We start from the raw sequence: 20,738 nt of genomic DNA, 5'->3' as shown, positions 1-20,738 counted from the left end.
GACAATGCATGCACTCAACCTGTTCTTTGTTTTTCTCCCCCCACCCTTGTTCTTTATCTTCTTGTGCATTTGTGCATTAGCATCATCAGGCGGACAAGAATTGGCATCGGAGCACGAGGGAGCTGCAGGTCACAAGGCCCCGGTGGGCTCAGGAACAGACACCGAGGGCACCAGTGATCCGGAGGGCGAGGGGAGCACCACAACGGGGACCGGTGGTGACACCAGTGACACCGACACGTCCTCGGATGGGAGCTCCCTAGCGGTGGCGGCAACATCCGGGCCCCCCGCCTCTACAGGTACAGCCGGCACCCAGCGCACCAGCTCTGCCCTCCCAGCAGCCCCTCAGCCTTTGCTCCGTGCCCGCTCGCCCAAGAAGGCGGGCATCTCCTTCGCCCCAGGCACCTCAGCCCCTGCCCCTGCCCCTGTCACCCCTGCTGCCCTCAGTGCAGAGATCATTGACCTCCTTCAGACCATCATTGTTGGGCAGACTACCCTTTTGAATGCCATCCAGGGGGTGGAAAGGGAGGTGCATCGGAGCAATGCCTACCTGGAGGGCATTCAATCGGGTGAGGCTGCCCATCAACGATCGTTCAATGCTCTGGCCTCAGCACTGACGGCAGCCATTGTCCCTGTTTCCAGCCTCCCTCTTCTTACTGCCTCCAGCCTGTCTCTGTCTCCTGTTCCTCAGCCTATCCCATCCACACCATCAGACCAGCCTGCACACACCTCAACACCCAAGGCCAGCTCATCCAGACACAAGCACCACAGAACCCACAAACACTCACCCAAGCAACACCCAGATGCAGACATACCAACAGTCACTACCACCTCTGTGTCCCCCTCCTCCTCGTCTCCCTCCTCCCTCCCTGTGACGTCTATACTCACACCTGCATGCACACCACCATCAGCCAGTGCTTCCATCACCAGCACAGCCTCCAGTACAGTCCGCACACGTGCAGTCACCACCCCCACTGCCATTTACACGTCCCCTGTGTCTTCTCCCACTGTGTCTGTCACCCCCTCTTCCAAGACACACAAACGCAGGCAGACACCCACCCAACAGCCATCCACCTCACGACAGCCTCCAGAACAGGCACCTGCACCCAAAGACAGCACACCTGACTCTCCTACAACCACATCCTCTTCCTCCACTCCCATCACCACTACTCCTACCCTTTACCTTGGACCTAAAAAACTTTTCCTCGCTAATCTTAACCTCTTTCCCTCCCCTGACCCACCCCCTCCATCTGCAAAGAGTCCCAAGAGCACCTCAGCCACCACCAGCCCAGCTTTGAGTGTCACTGTGGTGCATGGGTTCTGGAGTCCACCCTTTGCCAGCAGTGACACTTCGATCAGCAGCCAGGGGACAGCCAGCCCCCCCAGGCAAGAGGACCAGAAAAGTAAAGGGCCGCCGTGAGAGGACTGACACGGCTGCCCCCAAGGAGGAAACTTCGCCCACTTCACCAGCCACATCATCTAGGGGAGGCAAGGGCCCGAGAGCCCCATCTAAGGAGCGAAATGCCAGCAGGGCGGAGAAGACAGCCAGCAGGAGCGCGGAGCAGGAGGGCCCCACAAGCTCCATCCCAGGGGTTCGGGAGGACACCAAAGGTCCCAGGACTCCGTCACCGAAGGGTCCAGCGACAGCACGGTCGGAGGGCGACTGAGCAGGGAGTCCAGGCCAGGTCTGGCTCCCTTGACTTACTGGACGAGCACCGCTGAACAGGGCCCCGCCGTGCAGAAGAGCACCGCTGAACAGGGCCCCGCCGTGAAGACAGGCACCGCTGAAGAGGGCCCCGCAGTGCAGAAGAGCACCGCTGAAGAGGGCCCCGCCGTGCAGAAGAGCACCGCTGAAGAGGGCCCCGCCGTGCAGAAGAGCACCGCTGAAGAGGGCCCCGCCGTGAAGACAGGCACAGCTGAACAGGGCCCCGCCGTGAAGACAGGCACCGCTGAAGAGGGCCCCGCCGTGCAGAAGAGCACCGCTGAAGAGGGCCCCGCCGTGAAGACAGGCACCGCTGAACAGGGCCCCGCCGTGCAGAAGAGCACCGCTGAAGAGGGCCCCGCCGTGCAGAAGAGCACCGCTGAAGAGGGCCCCGCCGTGAAGACAGGCACTGCTGAACAGGGCCCCGCCGTGCAGAAGAGCACCGCTGAAGAGGGCCCCGCCGTGCAGAAGAGCACCGCTGAAGAGGGCCCCGCCGTGAAGACAGGCACCGCTGAACAGGGCCCCGCCGTGAAGACAGGCACCGCTCCGCTGGACACCGCCGTCTCAAGCACCGCTCCACTGGGCCCCGCCGTCTCAAGCACCACTCCGCTGGGCCCATCCTGTCAAGCACCGCTCCGCTGGGCACCGCCGTCTCAAGCACCGCTCCGCTGGGCCCTTCATCTCAAGCACCGCTCCGCTGGGCCCATCCTGTCAAGAACCGCTCCGCTGGGCACCGCCGTCTCAAGCACCGCTCCGCTGGGCACCGCCGTCTCAAGCACCGCTCCACTGGGCCCCGCCATCTCAAGCACTGCTCCGCTGGGCCCATCCTGTCAAGCACCGCTCCGCTGGGCCCATCCTGTCAAGCACCGCTCCGCTGGGCACCGCCGTCTCAAGCACCGCTCCGCTGGGCCCTTCCTGTCAAGCACCGCTCCGCTGGGCCCATCCTGTCAAGCACCGCTCCGCTGGGCACCGCCGTCTCAAGCACCGCTCCGCTGGGCCCTTCATCTCAAGCACCGCTCCGCTGGGCCCTTCCTGTCAAGCACCGCTCCGCTGGGCCCATCCTGTCAAGCACCGCTCCGCTGGGCCCCGCCGTCTCAAGCACCGCTCCGCTGGGCCCTTCATCTCAAGCACCGCTCCGCTGGGCCCATCCTGTCAAGCACCGCTCCGCTGGGCCCATCCTGTCAAGCACCGCTCCGCTGGGCCCCGCCGTCTCAAGCACCGCTCCGCTGGGCCCTTCATCTCAAGCACCGCTCCGCTGGGCCCATCCTGTCAAGCATCGCTCCGCTGGGCACCGCCGTCTCAAGCACCGCTCCGCTGGGCCCATCCTGTCAAGCACCGCTCCGCTGGGCCCATCCTGTCAAGCACCGCTCCGCTGGGCCCTTCATCTCAAGCACCGCTCCGCTGGGCCCATCCTGTCAAGCACCGCTCCGCTGGGCACCGCCGTCTCAATCACCGCTCCGCTGGGCCCCGCCGTCTCAAGCACCGCTCCGCTGGGCCCATCCTGTCAAGCACTGTTAACGGTTCACTGTGACCACCATGCCTCCTCCTTGACCAGTGGAGACAGTGATCCACCTGATGGACTTTGGCTTTGCACTCCCCAGGATGGCACAGTGGGCAAGCCACCCACTGTAGAGACTTTGAGAGACTGTGGCTTTGCACTCCCCAGGATGGCACAGTGGGCAACCCACCCACTGTAGAGACTTTGAGAGACTGTGGCTTTGCACTCCCCAGGATGGCACAGTGGGCAACCCACCCACTGTAGAGACTTTGAGAGACTGTGGCTTTGCACTCCCCAGGATGGCACAGTGGGCAATCCACCCACTGTAGAGACTTGAGAGACTGTGGCTTTGCACTCCCCAGGATGGCACAGTGGGCAATCCACCCACTGTAGAGACTTGAGAGACTGTGGCTTTGCACTCCCCAGGATGGCACAGTGGGCATGGTGGCCCCTTCGTGGATCTGGCGTCGTGGACTCATGTGGCTGTGGTGCCCCCCCTTCCCTTCCCCCTGAGGTGCCTGTAGTTTTGTCATCAGATGCCCCTGCAGTGTTCTCTCCAAAGGACTCAGGTCTCCTGTGTGGGCTTTGCCCTTGTGTTGTTACACTTTGGCCCACGGACACTTTGTTTTTCTTTTGTTGTGCAGGACTAATTGCCTCGGTTATCCCTTGCAATGTATATAGTTTTTATTTTTACAATTTTTGGGGCTAGTTAACCAATACTTTTCTGAGTCTATTTTTTACATAAATTTTGTTTCTCTATTTAATGATGTCTTTGCATTTTTCCGGGGGGTTTGGGTGGTGTCACTGTGACTTGTTGCTCTGCATTGGTGTGTACATGGTTTGGGGGGGGGGTCGCATATGTGTATGCCGTAACCTTTCGTCCTCCCCCCTCCCGTGTGTCGTAGGTGCAGTACTCACCGTTGTCGTCTGCGCCGGCGTTCGTACTCGTGGTAGATGAGCAGGTAGACGAGAGCAGGTATGATGTTTAATTTGGGTTCTATGCTGTCCTCCTTCCTCGTGGAGTGTGTTTCGGTGAGCGTTTTCCCGTTCGTAGTCTGTTTCCACCGTGTTTTTATCGGCGGGGCTCCTGCCCCGGAAAAGGTTGCGGATTGGTGAGTCGTGATAGTGTGGGCGGTACATTGTCTGCCGCCTGCCTGTTGGCGGTGACCGCCAACCTGTTTGTCTGTCCCGCCATGGCGGGCGGAGTGTTAAAGTGGCGGTCTCTGTTGGCGGTTCCTGCCAGGGTCAGAATGTCTTTTTTTGGACCGCCAGGCTGTTGGCGGGTTAGCCGCCGCTTTAACACCGACCGCCACGGTTAGAATCACCCCCAAAGTGTCTTAAGTCTTTAGAATATAAACAAAGGGGGTCATTCTGAGTCTGGCGGGCGGCGGAGGCCGCCAGCCAGACTTCCCCCCTCCAGACCGCTGAGGGTATTTTGGCTTTTGCACTGGGCTGGCGGGCGACCGCCAAAAGGCCGCCCACCAGCCCAGTGCAAAAGACCCTTCCCACGAGGACGCCGGCGAGAATTGAGCCGGCGGAGTGGGAAGGTGCGACGGGTGCAGTGGCACCCGTCGCGTATTTCAGTGTCTGCAATGCAGACACTGAAATACAAAGTGGGGCCCTCTTACGGGGGCCCCTGCAGTGCCCATGCCATTGGCATGGGCACTGCAGGGGCCCCCAGGGGCCCCACGACAACCCATACCGCCATCCTGTTCCTGGCGGGAGAACCGCCAGGAACAGGATGGCGGTATGGGCTGTCAGAATCCCCCATGGAGGCGCAGCAAGCTGCGCCACCATGGGGGATTCCCAGGGCAGCGGAAAACCGGCGGGAGACCGCCGGTTTTCCACTTCTGACCGCGGCAAAACCGCCGCAGTCAGAATGCCCTGCGGGGCACCGCCAGCCTGTTGGCGGTGCTCCCGCCGACCCTGGCCCCGGCGGTAAGGAACCGCCGGGGTCAGAATCAGGCCCAAAGTCTCTTTCAAGCACAAGTACCTGGTTTGGAGTGGAACAATCTCCTCAGAGGGCCACAAAGGAAGAGGTGCGTGGAAAAAGGGTGTGTGCGTCGATTTCTCCCCAGCACACACAGACTTGCGTCGTTATTTTCCACGCGGGGATGTCGTGCGTCATTTTCCGGCGCACGGACAGTCTCTTTCTGTGGATCGCGGGGATTACCAGATGTCCCGGGTCTGTGCGTGGATTTTCCTGCTTGTTTTCCGGCTGCGCGTCGTTCTGCGGGGCTGCGCGTCGAAATTACGATCTCACGGCAGGCATCGCGGCGATTTCTCCTCTAGAGGTCGGGCGGCGTTGTCCTTGCGAAGCCGTGCGTCGGTTTTCCGGTCGTCCCAAGAGCGTCGCGTCGATCAGCGTCGGTGTGCGCCGTTTGTCTCGCCGCGGAACAAGCTGTGCGTCGAAATTTTCGGCGCACGGAGCGTCCAAGTGAAAAAGAGAAGTCTTTTTGGTCCTGAGACTTCAGGGAACAGGAGGCAAGCTCTATCCAAGCCCTTGGAGAGCACTTTCACAGCCAGACAAGAGTTCAGCAAGGCAGCAGGCCAACAGCAAGGCAGCAGTCCTTTGTAGAAAGCAGACAGGTGAGTCCTTTGAGCAGCCAGGCAGTTCTTCTTGGCAGGATGTAGTTTCTGGTTCAGGTTTTTTCTCCAGCAAGTGTCTGATGAGGTAGGGCAGAGGCCCTGTTTTATAGCCAAATGTGCCTTTGAAGTGGGGGAGACTTCAAAGAGTGGCTAAGAAGTGCACCAGGTCCCCTTTCAGTTCAATCCTGTCTGCCAGGGTCCCAGTAGGGGGTGTGGCAGTCCTTTGTGTGAGGGCAGGCCCTCCACCCTCCCAGCCCAGGAAGACCCATTCAAAATGCAGATGTATGCAAGTGAGGCTGAGTACCCTGTGTTTGGGGTGTGTCTGAGTGGATGCACAAGGAGCTGTCAACTAAGCCCAGCCAGACGTGGATTGTAAGGCACAGAAAGATTTGAGTGCAAAGAAATGCTCACATTCTAAAAGTGGCATTTCTAGAATAGTAATATTAAATCCAACTTCACCAGTCAGCAGGATTTTATATTACCATTCTGGCCATACTAAATATGACCTTCCTACTCCTTTCAGATCAGCAGCTACCACTTCAATACTGTATGAGGGCAGCCCCAATGTTAACCTATGAAGGGAGCAAGCCTCACAGTAGTGCAAAAACGAATTTAGGAGTTTTACACTACCAGGACAGGTAAACTACACAGGTACATGTCCTGCCTTTCACCCACACAGCACCCTGCTCTAGGGGTTACCTAGGGCACACATTAGAGGCGACTTATATGTGGAGAAAGGGGAGGTTTAGGCTTGGCAAGTACTTTTAAATGCCAAGTCGAGGTGACAGTGAAACTGCACACACAGGCCTTGCAATGGCAGGCCTGAGACAAGGAAAAGGGGCTACTTAAGTGGGTGGCACAACCAGTGCTGCAGGCCCACTAGTAGCATTTAATCTACCAGCCCTATGCACAGAGAGTGCACCTTACTAGGGACTTATAAGTAAATTAATAGTCCAGTCAGGTATGATTCCAGCTTACCATGTTTTAAGGGAGAGAGCATATGCCCTTTAGCACTGGTTAGCAGTGGTAAAGTGCGCAGAGTCTAAAAACCAGCAAAAACAGTGTCCAAAAAGTGGAGGGAGGCAGGCAAAAAGTTAGGGGTGACTACCCTAAGGCTGTCAGGTCTAACACCCACCATGCTTTCACAGCACTTCAGAACACTAGCCCTGTATGCCTAACCAATCACATCTGCTTTCACAAACCTTGCAGACACCTCCACTAGTCTGGTCTCGTACTTGCATACATCATGTGTATACTGAAAACCAGATCTGGCGCTCGAGCCTTCACCTACATCACTCCTAAAGTGTGGAATGACCTGTCACTACACATAAGAGCCTCCTCCTCATTTCTTGAATTCTGCAAGAATCTGAAGATCTGGCTTTTTCAGTAGTCCTAATAGACACTAAGGGGCATATTTATAAGACTGTACCACAGCATGGCACAGCACAGCATGGTGCAGTGGTGCAGTGCAGCAAGTCACCTTGCTGCGCTGCATCACAGGGAAAGGTCAGGAATGCACCATACTTAAAAGAATACAGTGCATTCCTGTCTTTGTTGATGTGCTGTCACCGTTTTGGATGCCTAGCACCAATGCAGGCATCCTTGCACCATGGTGCACGGGTGCCTGTGTTGTAAGAGGGATTTTTTGGTGCAGGTATAGGTACCTTACTTCACAAAAGCAAGCCCTTTAGGAATTTCCCTCTTTCTTTGTGTGCTAGAGAATGCAGCACACATAGAAATAGGAAGTAAGAAGGAGAAATCAAGATATTTCTCCTCATTACGCCTCACCTGGAAAGGCATAGCATTTTGGTGCATTCTCAGGTCAAACATATCCAGTAAATCTGGAAATACGTCAAAATCCATATAATGTCTCTTGTGGCAGATTAACGCAACACAGCGATGTGCACTATGTTGCCTTAGTCCAGATTTATGAAGCCACTCAGGATCCTACGAGGTGGTCTTGTGTGGCTTCAAAAATTGCATTTTGGGCTTGCATCACGCATGTATCGCATTGGTGCAAAAGCAGCACAGCCCCAGTTGTAAATATGCCTGTAAGTTCGGCTAGACTTCCACATGCTCAGCACCAGGTACCCACCCCAGTGATAATGTGCTCTACAAATCTGCATAACATACCAAAACTGTTAGCTATTTGCCACACATAATATTTTTTCCACATTTATTGATTTGCAATGAACTTCTAAAACCAGTGAAAAACCTTTCCTAATTCGTATTGTGAAGAACGTATACTTTTAGGAGAAGTGTATATCATGTAATAAATGCTAATTATCTTTCACTTGTATTTTTTAACAAACCACTGGCACCTTTTTGTGGCTGAAATAATGCATCACACGAGAGCATACATTTTCAGTGTCATTGCCTGTCGATAGCTTCAACATACAGCAAGATCTCCTTTAGGCTTCAAACAATTAGTAACACCTTTAGATCAATGTGAGTAATGTTGTCCTTAAAAGCCATTTCATCATTCCATTGACACTAGCCACCGCCTGCATTTTCTCGTCTTTATTTCTGCTCTTGTAATTAGGCAGAATTCCTTTTTAGCAGCATTCCTCGTGGGGAGACTTCATCCGTTCTTTGATCATACTGAAAATAGATAGCTGCTTGAAACAAAATACGGGAACGATGTCATAATAAGGGGGTGTATTTGCAATTCAAGGGAACTTGCCGACCTTCTTGTTAAAACAACTGTTCCCCAAAGAATTGATTGTTGAGAGCTACTGATGAAATCGATACTGCGCTACAGCCTGATCGGTCCTCCCCAAGAATCACGTGAAAGAAAAAAACACAGGAAGTTATTCATGAAAAATAAACCGGACTTTTCCTGGGTTGGAGTGGCAAAATGTTTACCTAATAGGAGTATGCAAAGGTATCATGGCATTCTGACACGCATCAAAATGCAATAGTACCGAAAAGATTTCACCTTTGTTCCTCTGTAAACATGTGAACTGGAGTTTGTATTTTCAGGACTCAAATCCCCTATTCGATTCCTGTGGTATTATCTTCCATAATCCAGTGCTTAGTTTGTAAAATAAGTATCCTGGGCCACATTTTTCTAAGAAGCTTCCTGGTGGCGATATTGTTGTTGCGGAACACAAAGGCTGTCTGGTCTTCATGTCACCTCATGCTTCTTTGTTCACCCATACTCTCCCTGACCCTATATCATACTATTGGATGTTCCTTTTCATCCCTGCCTTCTTTGCCATTGTTTCTCCATCTTTATCTCCCCCTCCCTCACCACCCCCGTTGCTTTTCCTTCTCTTTTTCTGGGTCAAGGTTTGTTAGTACCTGAGGTCCCTTATACGTTTCCCCTCCTATATTAATCAAAGACAGGGCAAAGGTGAGGAAAACAAAATAAAAACTACATGTCAGGCCAGGGGACAGATCATGGAACTAACGTGGCTTTCTCGGGCAACTGGCAGATACATTATTTAAAAAAATCCTCAAAAGTGTTTCACACTATTCCAAAACATGCAAGGCAGATTAGCATCAAAGCACAGCCTTTCTGAGGACAGAAAGCTTACTACGGCATTTAGGCCACGCTACAGTTAAAGCTTGTGCCTGGTCTTCAACAATGTTTGTATGGCTTTCGCTATAGTCAGTGCCATGGGGATAAAAAAAGATGCAATGTCAGAGGAAGTTCTAAGCCTAAACCTTTGAAAAAATGCTTCCTAAAAGTAGTAGGTGAAGTCCTCCCAGAAGGAAGTAGGCTACATTCTCCTCCCTTCTAAAACATAAATACCACATTCTAATTGAATATAACTCACAAGAAATATAGAGCTGTTTCCATTAAGCTACTATTACTGCTGTATGTGGATTGTCTTAGGGACCACTCTTAAATCCGCAGCTGCCTATGTAAGCTCATTATCTACTCTAGAATCTAGCTTTAGACATTTCACATATGGTGATTATAAACAATGTAGTTATTAGTTGAGAGGGGTGAAAGCCCACTCACACATTAGACACAATCCTTGTCAGGGTGAACAACAAGTCACTAAATAAACCTATGTTTAACCCTTTGGTAACTTGGCATAAAAGCAATCAGGCTTAACTTAGAGGCAATTTGTGAATTATTCATACACCACTCAAACAGTAATAAAGTGAACACACAACAAAAACAAATTATAAACCAATTTAGAAAAATAGATTAAAATGTAATAAATAAAATGATACCACGAAAGAAAAATCCAAACAGTACAACCGAAAAGATCAGTAATTAGGTTAAATAGCAGCAAAAACCACATAACACCACTCACAGTGATCTTGTTGCTGTGAGGTTTTGAGTGTACGATATGACATGGCTTTGTAATCTTCTCATGCAGGACACTCACAAACACCATCTTTGGTCCAGTTAGGTACATTTACTTAACCTTAGGCTCACCACTGGGTAGCTGTGGCCTCAAGCAGTAATGCTTAGCAAAGGAACAATGTGTAAAACATTTAACAGCACCAAAGATGCAGATAATTAGCTCCGTACAGTTAGTTAATCCAGGTTTTAATTTGTATAGTCAGATACTTTATCTGCTTTGTGACCCACTGAAAAGTAAGTTGTGCCATCCAAACATTAATTTCTTGGGCAGAGAGGGTCTAGTTTAAAATGTTAAAAGTTCGAACTTAATATGTTTATTTTTTGGACCCAAAGCTTCTTTGTATCACCTTAGTTGCTCTACCACTACCAGGAGCAGTGCCCCACGGTTCAACTGCGTACAGTGAGATTTTGTACTCATCCCCTTTATAAGTGATGCCAACTATGTTCCTCTTGTTTTGAATTCTCTCTGCTAATGGTTCAATGGTTAAAGTAACGGGAAGGGCAACATGAGGCAACCCTGGCTGGTTCCCATTTCTAAGTGCAACACCTCCAATCAGGAGCCATTTAGCCTGCTCCTATCTGTCATGTAACTATACCATGCAAGCCGGTAAAATTGTGCCTGAACTCCATTCATTCCATAACCGTCTGTAAGGATGAGTAGTCCATTCAGTCAAAGGGTTTTCTGCATCTAGAGACACCAAAATCACTGCCCTATTCCTTTTTTGTATGTTTTCAACCAAGTGGACTGGACAGTGGGTGTAGTTGTGTGTCTGTCTGGAAACTATAAAGTCAGACTAATATGCATGGTTCAAGCTCAGCAGGAGTTCTCCATTCTGCTTGGTAGAACCTCTGAGTAGAGTTTGATGTCCACATTTATTAAAGTTATTGACCTATAGAAGGTGCATAAATAAGTATTTTTCCCTGGCTTATGTATAATGGATATTGTTGCATCTGCCGTATATTTCAAGCCAGTCCACTGCTGCACTATGTGGTTGTACAACTTCACCAGCCTGGGATTCAGTAACCCCTGAAATGTCTCATAAAAAGGATTGTTGAACCGGTCTGGTCCAGGGCTTCATTGTGTTTCAGGGTTTTTATTGAGGTTCATATTGTGGCTTGGTAGATGTTAGCATCCAGTAGCTCCTTTTTGCTATCAGCTGAATCTATATTACTTCGTCTAAATACTGCTGTCTAGCTGCCTTCAGATCATCTTTAGAGTGCAGCTTGCAATAAAATATACAAAAAGTCTCCAGTTAATCTCCCTCATCTTGAAAAGAGGTCCTATGTGTCTGAGAACACTTTTTCAAATATTCTCTTTCTCTCTTCTAAGCTGCCTTGCCAAAGTGAGGCCTACCTTTTTTCTGCAGTACATGCAGCATGGTTCAAGGGTAACATTGAGAACTCTGCTCTTTTAAAATACAAAGCTCTAAGTTAACCTAGTAATGTTTTGAGCTAGCTCAAGGTATCTATTGAGGGAGTTTCCTTATATTGTAGTTCTATATCTTTTATGCCCTTCTCTACTCTCAAAACCTCCTACTTACGTAGCTTGTGTATATGGACTATCAGTGAGATATACACTTTCCCTGTACCACAGCATTTATTGTCTGCCCCTTAGAGGAGAAAGCATCCACTCATCTAGCAGTTTGGAGGGCATCTTCTTCTTCGCGAAAGTAGTGGAAATTCATCACCATTTCGCATGGCTGAGCAGTTTGCATTGAGTTCATGAGACCAACTCAATATGCTCTGCACACATGTACCTTGAAATGACCAGAAGCCAGGATTTATGTGAAGAAGTCTGCCATGAACGGAAGCATATCCTGTCCATCATCACTCTCCTCCAGGTTTCCCACTTTCAGATTTTCCCTGCGTGCCCTATTTTCCATATCTTCGAGTGTCAGGGTGCAGTTGTTCACTTAAGTCTCCCAGTCTTGATGTGGTGGCTGTAGCTGCTGTTTCAAACTTTTCAATGTGGGTTTCAACCTCTAATCCCCCAGATGCTACTCTGTCTACATGATATGTTAGGAAAGCTTATAGGACGTGCATACACTCAAGGGTTTCTTAGCGCTCCAACCAGGAGTGAAATGAGAGAGTGTTCAGGCTACTCATAAGCTTGCATGAACAGCTGGCCATCAATTGCTCCCTTAACATTAATATGTTAGGCTTCAGCCTGACAAAGGAAGGAAGAAAGTTCCTTGAGATGGGGGCCACTGCAGTGAAGCATCAGCCCCCTGCTCTTTGTCACTTGAAACAAGTGGTCCTCAACTAGCTCACAAGAGAAGATCCATGATAAACATGGAACACACATGATTGAGCTTTTCCTCTTCATCCTGTCAGGTACAGGCAGGAACATCAATAATAAGCAGACTGTTAGACTTTTCATCCTTGGCGTGGTCTCCCTTAACTTTTTACTCTGTTCCCCAGGTTGTTGATGTGTGCTGGACTCTGATTTTGCTATTTTTGTTACTCTGGGCACTTTACCACTGCTAACCAGAGCTGAAGTGCAAGTGCTCCGGTACAAAATGTGTATGTAATTGACTTATCCATGGTTGGCATATTTGATTTACTAGTAAGTCCCTAGTAAAGTGCACTATAGGTGCCAGGGCCTGTAAATCAAATACTTCTAGTGGGCCTGCAGCACTGGTTGTGCCACCCACATAAGTAGCTCTGTAATCATGTCTCAGACCTGCCACTGCAGTTTCTGTGTGCAGTTTTAACTGTAAATTCGACTTGGCAAGTGTACCCACTTGTCAGGCCTAAATCTTCCCTTTTCCTACATGTCAGAAACCTCTAAGGTAGGCCCTAGGTAGCCCCAATGGTAGGGTGCAGTGTATGGTTAAGGTAGGACATATAGTAATGTGTTTTATATGTCCTGACAGTGAAATATTGCTAAATTCATTTTTCACTGTTGCAAGGCCTGTCCCTCTCATAGGTTAACACAGGGGCTACCTTTAAATCGGATTAAAGTGTAGATTCCCTTTGGGAGCAGATGGACATATGGAGTTTGGGGTCTCTGAGTTCACAATTTAAAAATACATATTTTAGTAAAGTTGATTTTAAGATTGTGCGTTTGAAAATGCCACTTTTAGAAAGTGAGCATTTTCTTGCTTATACCATTTCTGTGACTCTGCCTGTTTGTGGATTCCCTGTTTGGGTCAGTTTGACAGCTGGGCTGGTTGCACCTCACACTAGACAGTGACAAAAAGGCCCATATTTATACTTTTTTAGTGCCGCATTTGCGCCGCTTTTTAATGCAAAAGCGGCGCAAACTTACAAAATACAATTGGATTTTGAAAGTTTGTGCCGCTTTTGCTTTAAAAAGCGGCGCAAATGGCGCGCTAAAAAAGTATAAATATGGGCCAAAGGGTGTAGCCTGCATATCCTGATGAGCCATCTGTGCTAGGTGGGAGGGGAAGAGTGGTCACTCACACCTGAAAGGGCTGTGCCTGCCCTCACACAACGCAGTCCCCATGCCCCTGGTGAGCATCTAGGGCGTCGCCTGGGCAAAGTAGGATTTCATTCAAAAGAAACTTTACTTTGAAGTAGGCCGAGGAAGAAGAGCTGCCCTGCCTGTGACTGTGCTTTGTAGAGCTATCCTGCAGTTGCTGCTTCTGCCAGAGTAAGAGGGCAAAGACTGAACTTTGTGTGCCTTCCATCTTGAGAAGAAATCTCCAAGGGCTTGATTTAGAGCTTGCCTTCTCTTATTTGAAGTCACAGGGACAGCAAAGACTTCTCTCTGCCAGCACCTGGAGTCTCTGTAGAGACTCCTACTCTACCCTGTGGTGCCCATCCAGTTCCTGGGACCCTAAAAGGAGAAGCTGGCAGCCTATAGACAAGGAAATCCACACACAGAGCGCGTGCGGGGAAAAGATCGATGCGACTCCGATCTGCGGCTGAAGAAATGACGCACCGCCTGCTCTGCAGCTGAAAATCGACACTCGCCGAAAACGCGACTGAAGAATCGACGCACAGAGCAGAAGAAGCGATGCGCAGAATCGCTGATGGAGGCTGGGAGATCACAACCCTCGCTGTGGGCTTTTCAGATCATCCTGCGGCTGGATTTCCGACTCAAGTGCCGCTGGGTGTGGAAAAACAACACAAGGCCTGCCCAGACCTGAGAGTACTGACCGGATTGACGCATCGCTCTCCTGCGGAGAGAAGAAATGACCCGCCCAACCTGGCGAAAGGAGAAATGACACAAGGTCCCGCTCATGAGTGGAATCAACGCATCGCAAGCCCTTTTTGACGTACACTCGTCCGTGCAGGGTTATTTTTGACGCACCCAAGGTACTTTTTTACGCTAACAGTGTTAGTGTGTGTTTAAAACTACTTAATGACTCTTTTAGATTTTTAATTGATAACTTCACTGGTGTATTGTTGATTTTGTCGTTTTGGTCTTGTTTTGTTGACACAAATATTTCCTATTTTTCTAAATCTGTGTTGTGTCGTTTTGTAGTGTTCTCATTCAGTTACTGTGTGTGTTGGTGCAAATACCTTACACCTATCACTCTGAAGTTAAGCCTACTGCTCTGCCAAGCTACCAAGGGGGTAAGCAGGGGTTAGCTGAGGGTGATTCTCTTTTACCCCGTCTAGAGTGAGGGTCCTTGCTTGAACAGGGGGTAACTTGTCTGTCAACCAAAAACCCCATTCCTAACACAGACATTGAACCAAATATAAATCAGGGTGGGCATTGGAGTAAAGGGGAGCAAATGTTTCCAAATATGTTCGGTTGGTCCAACAAATGATTGATAATCTGTTAGTGGGACGCCACAATGGATATGGCATGCATCGAATCAGTGGAAGTGAGAGAAAAACGTTGTTTCCACTGCCAAAGGATCGTCATCTTGGCTAGATAGAAGTGATTACTTTTTTTTTTATTGTATGGCTGGAGGCTGCTCACCCCCCCCCCCAAAAAAAAGAGAAACAGTCTTTCTGCCCCCAAAGGGGCAGATTGGGGAATTACACCCATCTGCCTCCCCGAGGGGGACAGTAAGCTCACTAGATACCAGGGATTACTTTTTTAAAAAATTCCAGGGCTGGGAGCAGATGGAGTAATTACCCCCAAGCTGGCCCACAGCGAGGCACAAATCCCACTGTAATGCAGCAGTATATATTTTCCAGTAAAATAATAGTGTGGATCTTTCCCAGCCTAACATCAGGCCCCACCCTCACCCCTAAAATCTCAAGAGTCTTTCTACTCCCCTGTGGACTAAAGCATCTCATCCCAATGCAAGCAAGAAGACGTATGATTCTTCTGGGTGTTGTTTTTACAAATGGGCCAGGAGAGTTTGGCTAACTCCCAGTATCATCCCACTTGCAATGGAGAACTACTGCACTTTTTGGGCTTGGGTAGGCTGCGACCTGGAAAAACCTACCAGACCCAGACAGTTCTGAAAACTTGACATCTGCGGAATCCAGGGTAGTGTGCTTTACCTACAAAGCTCAACAAAAATGAAATATTGACTAAAATCACATATTTTCCTCACAAATCTGTGATGATGGAACTTCCAGAATCCACAGGAATCCACAAAATGGCTACCACTCAGCATTGCCTCACCTATGCAGATAAAAATGCTGCATCACTTGTTGGGTGAGGTTTGAGGTTGAGGTTTGCAAAGGACCTGGTGAAAGCCACCCAAGTCACTGCATCCTGGATTCCCCTCGGTGTCTAGTTTAAAAAAAGGCACAGGTTTACTAGGTTTCCCTAGGTGCCATCTGAGCTAGGGCCAAAAAACCACAGCTACTGACTTTGCAAAAAATGGGTCAGTTGTGCATACAGCAATTTGATGTTGCGTTTTGGGCTGTTTCCTGTTGTGGGCACTAGGCTCACCCACACTAGTGAGACACCATTTTTTATCAGAAGATTTAGGGAAATGCTTGATGGATTGAAGCTTGTGGCTCCCCACAGATTCTAGAACTTTCCATCACAGAAATTTGAGGAAAATGTGTTTTTTTGTGAAAGTTTGAAGTTTGGAAGGGATTCTAGGTAAAACAAACTGGTGTAAGCCACACAGGTCACCCTATCCTAGATTTACCTAGGTTTCTAGTTTTAGGAAATTTGCAGGTTTCCTAGGTTTACCTAGGTGCCGGCTGAGCTCGGATCCAAAATCCACAGCTACCCACTGTGCAAAAAAAGTGTCAGTTTTTAGTGAAAAATTGTAATGTATCGATGTTGTATTTTGGGCCATTTCCTGTTGCAGGCATTAGGCATTAGGCTTACCAGCACAAATGATGTCCAATTGTCATTAGAAGACATGTGGGAGAATATAATAGCAGGATATTTCTTATTACCAATTGCATTTCACTGCATTTTGACCTTCCAAAGGTACATCAGTGTGTCAGAAAGAAGACCTTTTGGAAAATACTCTCTAAGGGCCTAAATAAATATGAGGCTGGCAGTCCAAGGACCGCCAACCTTACAGTGACAGTCGTACCATCGTAACTGTGGTGATCCGACTGCCACATTACGACCCTGGTTGACAGACCCGCCATGGGACCGCCGTCTCTGCCAGGAAAGTGGGTCCCGATGGTCTGACATCGGTCTGAGTTCAGCGCCCCCTGCAACTCTGCTGTCCGCCAGCCTTCTCATGATGGGGTCCCACCATTAGAAGGCTGGCAGAAAAGCCAGTGTCGGGGACACAGGTGGGTCCCTGCACTGTCCATGCCCATGGCATAGGCTGTGCAAGTGCCACCCTGCCCAACACCATTGTAATGCGCTCTGTCTGCTTTGCAGACAGTGCGCATTCCGAGGGTGCTCTGTACAATGTTATTGGACTCAGCCCCTTCAAGGGAGCTGAGACCAATATTTTAGCACTGTTCCTGCAGGTCAGCCTGGTGGGAACTGTGTACTACAGAGTTCACACTGGTCAGCCCAGCAGGAACATTATTAGCCACCAATGACCCCTCTTTGCCCAGCAAGATAACGCTTTGGGGGCATGCCACCACCTTGGAGGTGGCGTCCTCCCAGTGAGTTTGTCCGTCTTGCGGTGGGATGGGCAAACTCATAATAAGGCCCTTAATAATGTGCTACTATGGGTACCCACACATTCAGAGATGTATAAATAACCACTGCTTCTAAACTCCAGATTTTGTGCCCATCTAAAAATAAACATAGGTTTCCGTGATACCCATTTTTCACTCCACATATTTTACCATATGAAAACTTACAAATCCTATGTATCACACCAACCAGAAGGGCCTAGTAATGGTATAGCGATAATCTTAATCTGCCACTGAGGCAAAAAGTTACAGATGCAAACTTTGCCACAAGGGGCCATTTTGTCCTACTTATTTTCAGTACTTCTTTATTTCAGCAGTTAGTTTTGTTAGGAAAACTGAGGGATCTACACATATGAACCCTTGCTAAATTTTGAAATGTGACTACTTTTCAGAAATCTATAGCTTTCCTGGATCCCCCATTGGTCTCACACTGGTTTCCCACCACAACTGGAAGTAAATTGAGAGCATCTTTGGAAAATGTCAAAATTGGCACAAAATTGTTTTGTTTGTTTTTTAGCTGTGTAGTTCCTGAAAGCTGGGAAGATGGTGACTGTTGCACAGCAAACTCTTTGTTGATGTCATTTTCTTTAAAGAAAAAGACACTTTTATCCAGAGCACTTTTTTCCTATTATTTAAAAAAAACTGAAAACATAGCTATATTGTAGTTATTTTCTCAATACCCTCCTGAGGAATCCACAAACCTTGGGTACCTTTAGATTTCTGAGAACATTGGAAAAGAAGGACGCAAATTTGGCGTGGATAGCTTATGTGGCCAAAATGTTATGTAGGCCTAAGTGCAAACTACCTGAAATAGCCAAAAAAGGCTTAGTCTTGGGGGGAAGGACTAATAGCGAAAGGATTAAACATAACACCATTCTTCTACATAGTTTGGGTTCTCCAGTGTGTCTGTATGGGGAAATAAGATTGCTTTTTTTATAGTGATAGTTACTGTTCTGCTACTGATTTTGTTTGTGACTAACCCTATTAAGCAACATGTCATCAAAGATCTATACAGAAATTACAAATGTTCACAGGATTTTTTCTCTACATTTTTCAGATTCTCAACCCTGTTCAGATGAAGAAGGCTGCTCTGAAGTATTCCTGCCTACTGACAGTGACTATGACTCCTGTGATGCGCTCAGCCCAAGAGAACTGGACTTAGTGTATTCATCATCTAATGACATATCCCAGCAGGCAGTTAGTGGGCTAGGTGGCAGTGCTCCCGATGTCCTCCAGGTGCATGATATCAAGCCATCTCTACCTTTGAAGGACGAGTGCAGCGGCTTGGATCCCACCAGCGAGTACTGCACTAGGTATATGAACAGTTTGTCAGTGACAGGGTTCCCATCAAAGTGTACTGAAAAATCTGCACAATTAAAGCAAAGCGTGAGTCTTTCAGGGAAGAAAAGACCACCAAAACATCAGCACTTTAATTATTTCAGTCGTCATCATCGTTGGCTGCGAGTGCACAGTGAATCTCAGTCCCCATCCCTCTCTGATGGAGTGTATACGCAGCATTTATTCCGGGCAGATGATCAAGAACAAGACTGCACCTCTGATGAACAAATGAGTATTCCCATTGATTCTCCCCCTCACACTTTTATCTTACCTCATGCTTCAAGCCTGCCTAAAGACGGAAAGTCCAAATACAGTGAATGCAAACAGAATGTACGTAGGATCTACGTTGAACCCTACAAACTGTCTCATGACCAGCATGATATCTGGACTTTAAGCATGGGAGGGTCGCAGTCTTTGGAGCAGGGTGCAGGTGTCCATGTTCAAATGGAACAAGAACCAGATTCTGACGAAAAATCTAACTTGCAGATTTCTGAGGTGCTTAGCAGTACGCTTTAAACTCGAACTTCGATGGATGCTTTGCGGTGTTTCACAACTTCTGCAAAGGCTGTGAATGATTATTCCACAACCGACATTACATTTGTTTAATATCACTAAGTTATTTTCGAATGTTTTATAAAGCACATTTATGTTGAGATATACTTTAAATGTTGCACTGAGAGGGTCGAAAAGTATGCATTTTAGAGTGTTGGTTTTTGAGCAGCAGAGTTTGTCTTTTCCTGTTTTCATCTCACATTGCAAAGTTTTCACTTCATAATTAAATTATTCAAGTGCTGAAAGAACTTTGATTATGTATATGGTTTAACCCCGTACAAAATGGAATTCATGATTTCTCATAAGCAACATAAAAGATGGAAGGCCAGTGTATGTCTTTTCTCTGTGGTCGTTGCACATGTACCAGTAAATGACATGTGGAACCATGGCCGCCTATGAGACTCTGAACGACTTTTCTCCCAGAAGATAGATCCCACCCCTGGCCTGATTTTATCATATATGATTATTTCTCTTTTCTTACCTTTCATGCAGAACAGTATTGGTAAAAACATCTGTTCACTCTAAAACTAACTTTCGAATAGCTGTCTTTGTAGGCTTTCCCATGAAAAACATTTGACATCTTTGGCAAATTCAGAGTGCTGTGATGAGAGTGGAATCAGTCTAAAAACAACAACCATGTTTGGGTCCGTCACACACATTTACTAGGATTTCTCTTAACCAAAATATATTTGTTTCTGCCAGTATTCATAATTAACCACATTTTCTATTATCAGAGCTTTGCTATTCTAAGAAATACATTCTCTAAATGCAGTTATCTAGCGTGCCCTTAAATCTGTCAGAGTCCTCTTGTTTGAACTACTTGCATTCAAATACAAGACCTAAAATGTTGGAGCTTTTAGTGTTCATTGACACAAATCAGTCATCTCAAATTATGCAAACAGCTAAACACATGGTTTTTCAGTTAGTAATATCTGTTATTGTGTATGTATGGTCTGTCATATCTTTCTTTTATTTATTTTTCTATAGCGCCATGATCCTGTGAGTGAATGATGGACTTATTAAACAAATAGCCACATAATAATATTAATCCTGGTTACTCCCTGTATTGCATTCTTTGAATCATAATACTAACATAAATAATGTCAAAGACAGTATTTGATTAAGTAGGTAGTTTTTAATCTTTTCAGTTAGACAAGTTAACATACATCATTATATATGATGATGTTCTGAAAAATATTGCAGACCAAGTTATCATAAAGGTACTGCACAACCATGAACGTTGTGTGAGTGGAAAACCTTGCTTAGTACATCATAGTTCAATATGGATTAATTGAATTGCGGACTAAAGTATTCTGACATCCCCACGTCTAGACAGAGAGGCAGCAATGACAGGGTATTATATATTGTAGTTCACATATCATACCTCAAAACAGCAGCTAAATAGTTGTTTCTGTTTAATATATTAACCATGAGTTATTCTTTAATTCTCCTCATTTTACCTGCTGCAAACTTGCAATCTGGGTTTCTCAGTCCCTATTTGTTTATACTTTTATATATGAAAAGTTGTATTAATAACTAAATATATGGATTAGAACAAACAATATAAACTATTTATTACAGGTATTTATAAGTTCGTTATTAAATTTTCCAAGAATGTTACTAAGCAGTCCACAGCCTGGACATGAACTGTGGCTGCTCTCCCACAGTACCCAGAGACCTTTCATGGAAGTAAGTAAAATGCTTGTTTTAGTAAGGAAAACCTTGGCTCAGATTTGGTGTCC

At 47.6% G+C, this 20,738-nt stretch overlaps 1 protein-coding gene across 1 annotated transcript in view; it reads left to right on the top strand.

The window, feature by feature from the left end:
• The window catches only part of ANKFN1 (ankyrin repeat and fibronectin type III domain containing 1), a 1,012,473-nt gene extending 993,513 nt beyond the window's left edge, over positions 1-18,960 (top strand). The window contains exon 17 of the mRNA XM_069202026.1: positions 18,164-18,960. Within this exon, the coding sequence (XP_069058127.1) occupies positions 18,164-18,960 (797 nt within the window). The remainder of the gene's footprint in view (positions 1-18,163) is intronic.
• Positions 18,961-20,738: the final 1,778 nt, after the last annotated feature.

Source organism: Pleurodeles waltl, chromosome 7 (assembly GCF_031143425.1).
Source record: "Pleurodeles waltl isolate 20211129_DDA chromosome 7, aPleWal1.hap1.20221129, whole genome shotgun sequence".
Taxonomy (NCBI): Eukaryota; Metazoa; Chordata; class Amphibia; order Caudata; family Salamandridae; genus Pleurodeles; species Pleurodeles waltl.
The sequence above is the reverse complement of the archived record's forward strand: the minus strand, read 5'-3'. Positions and strand labels throughout refer to the sequence as shown.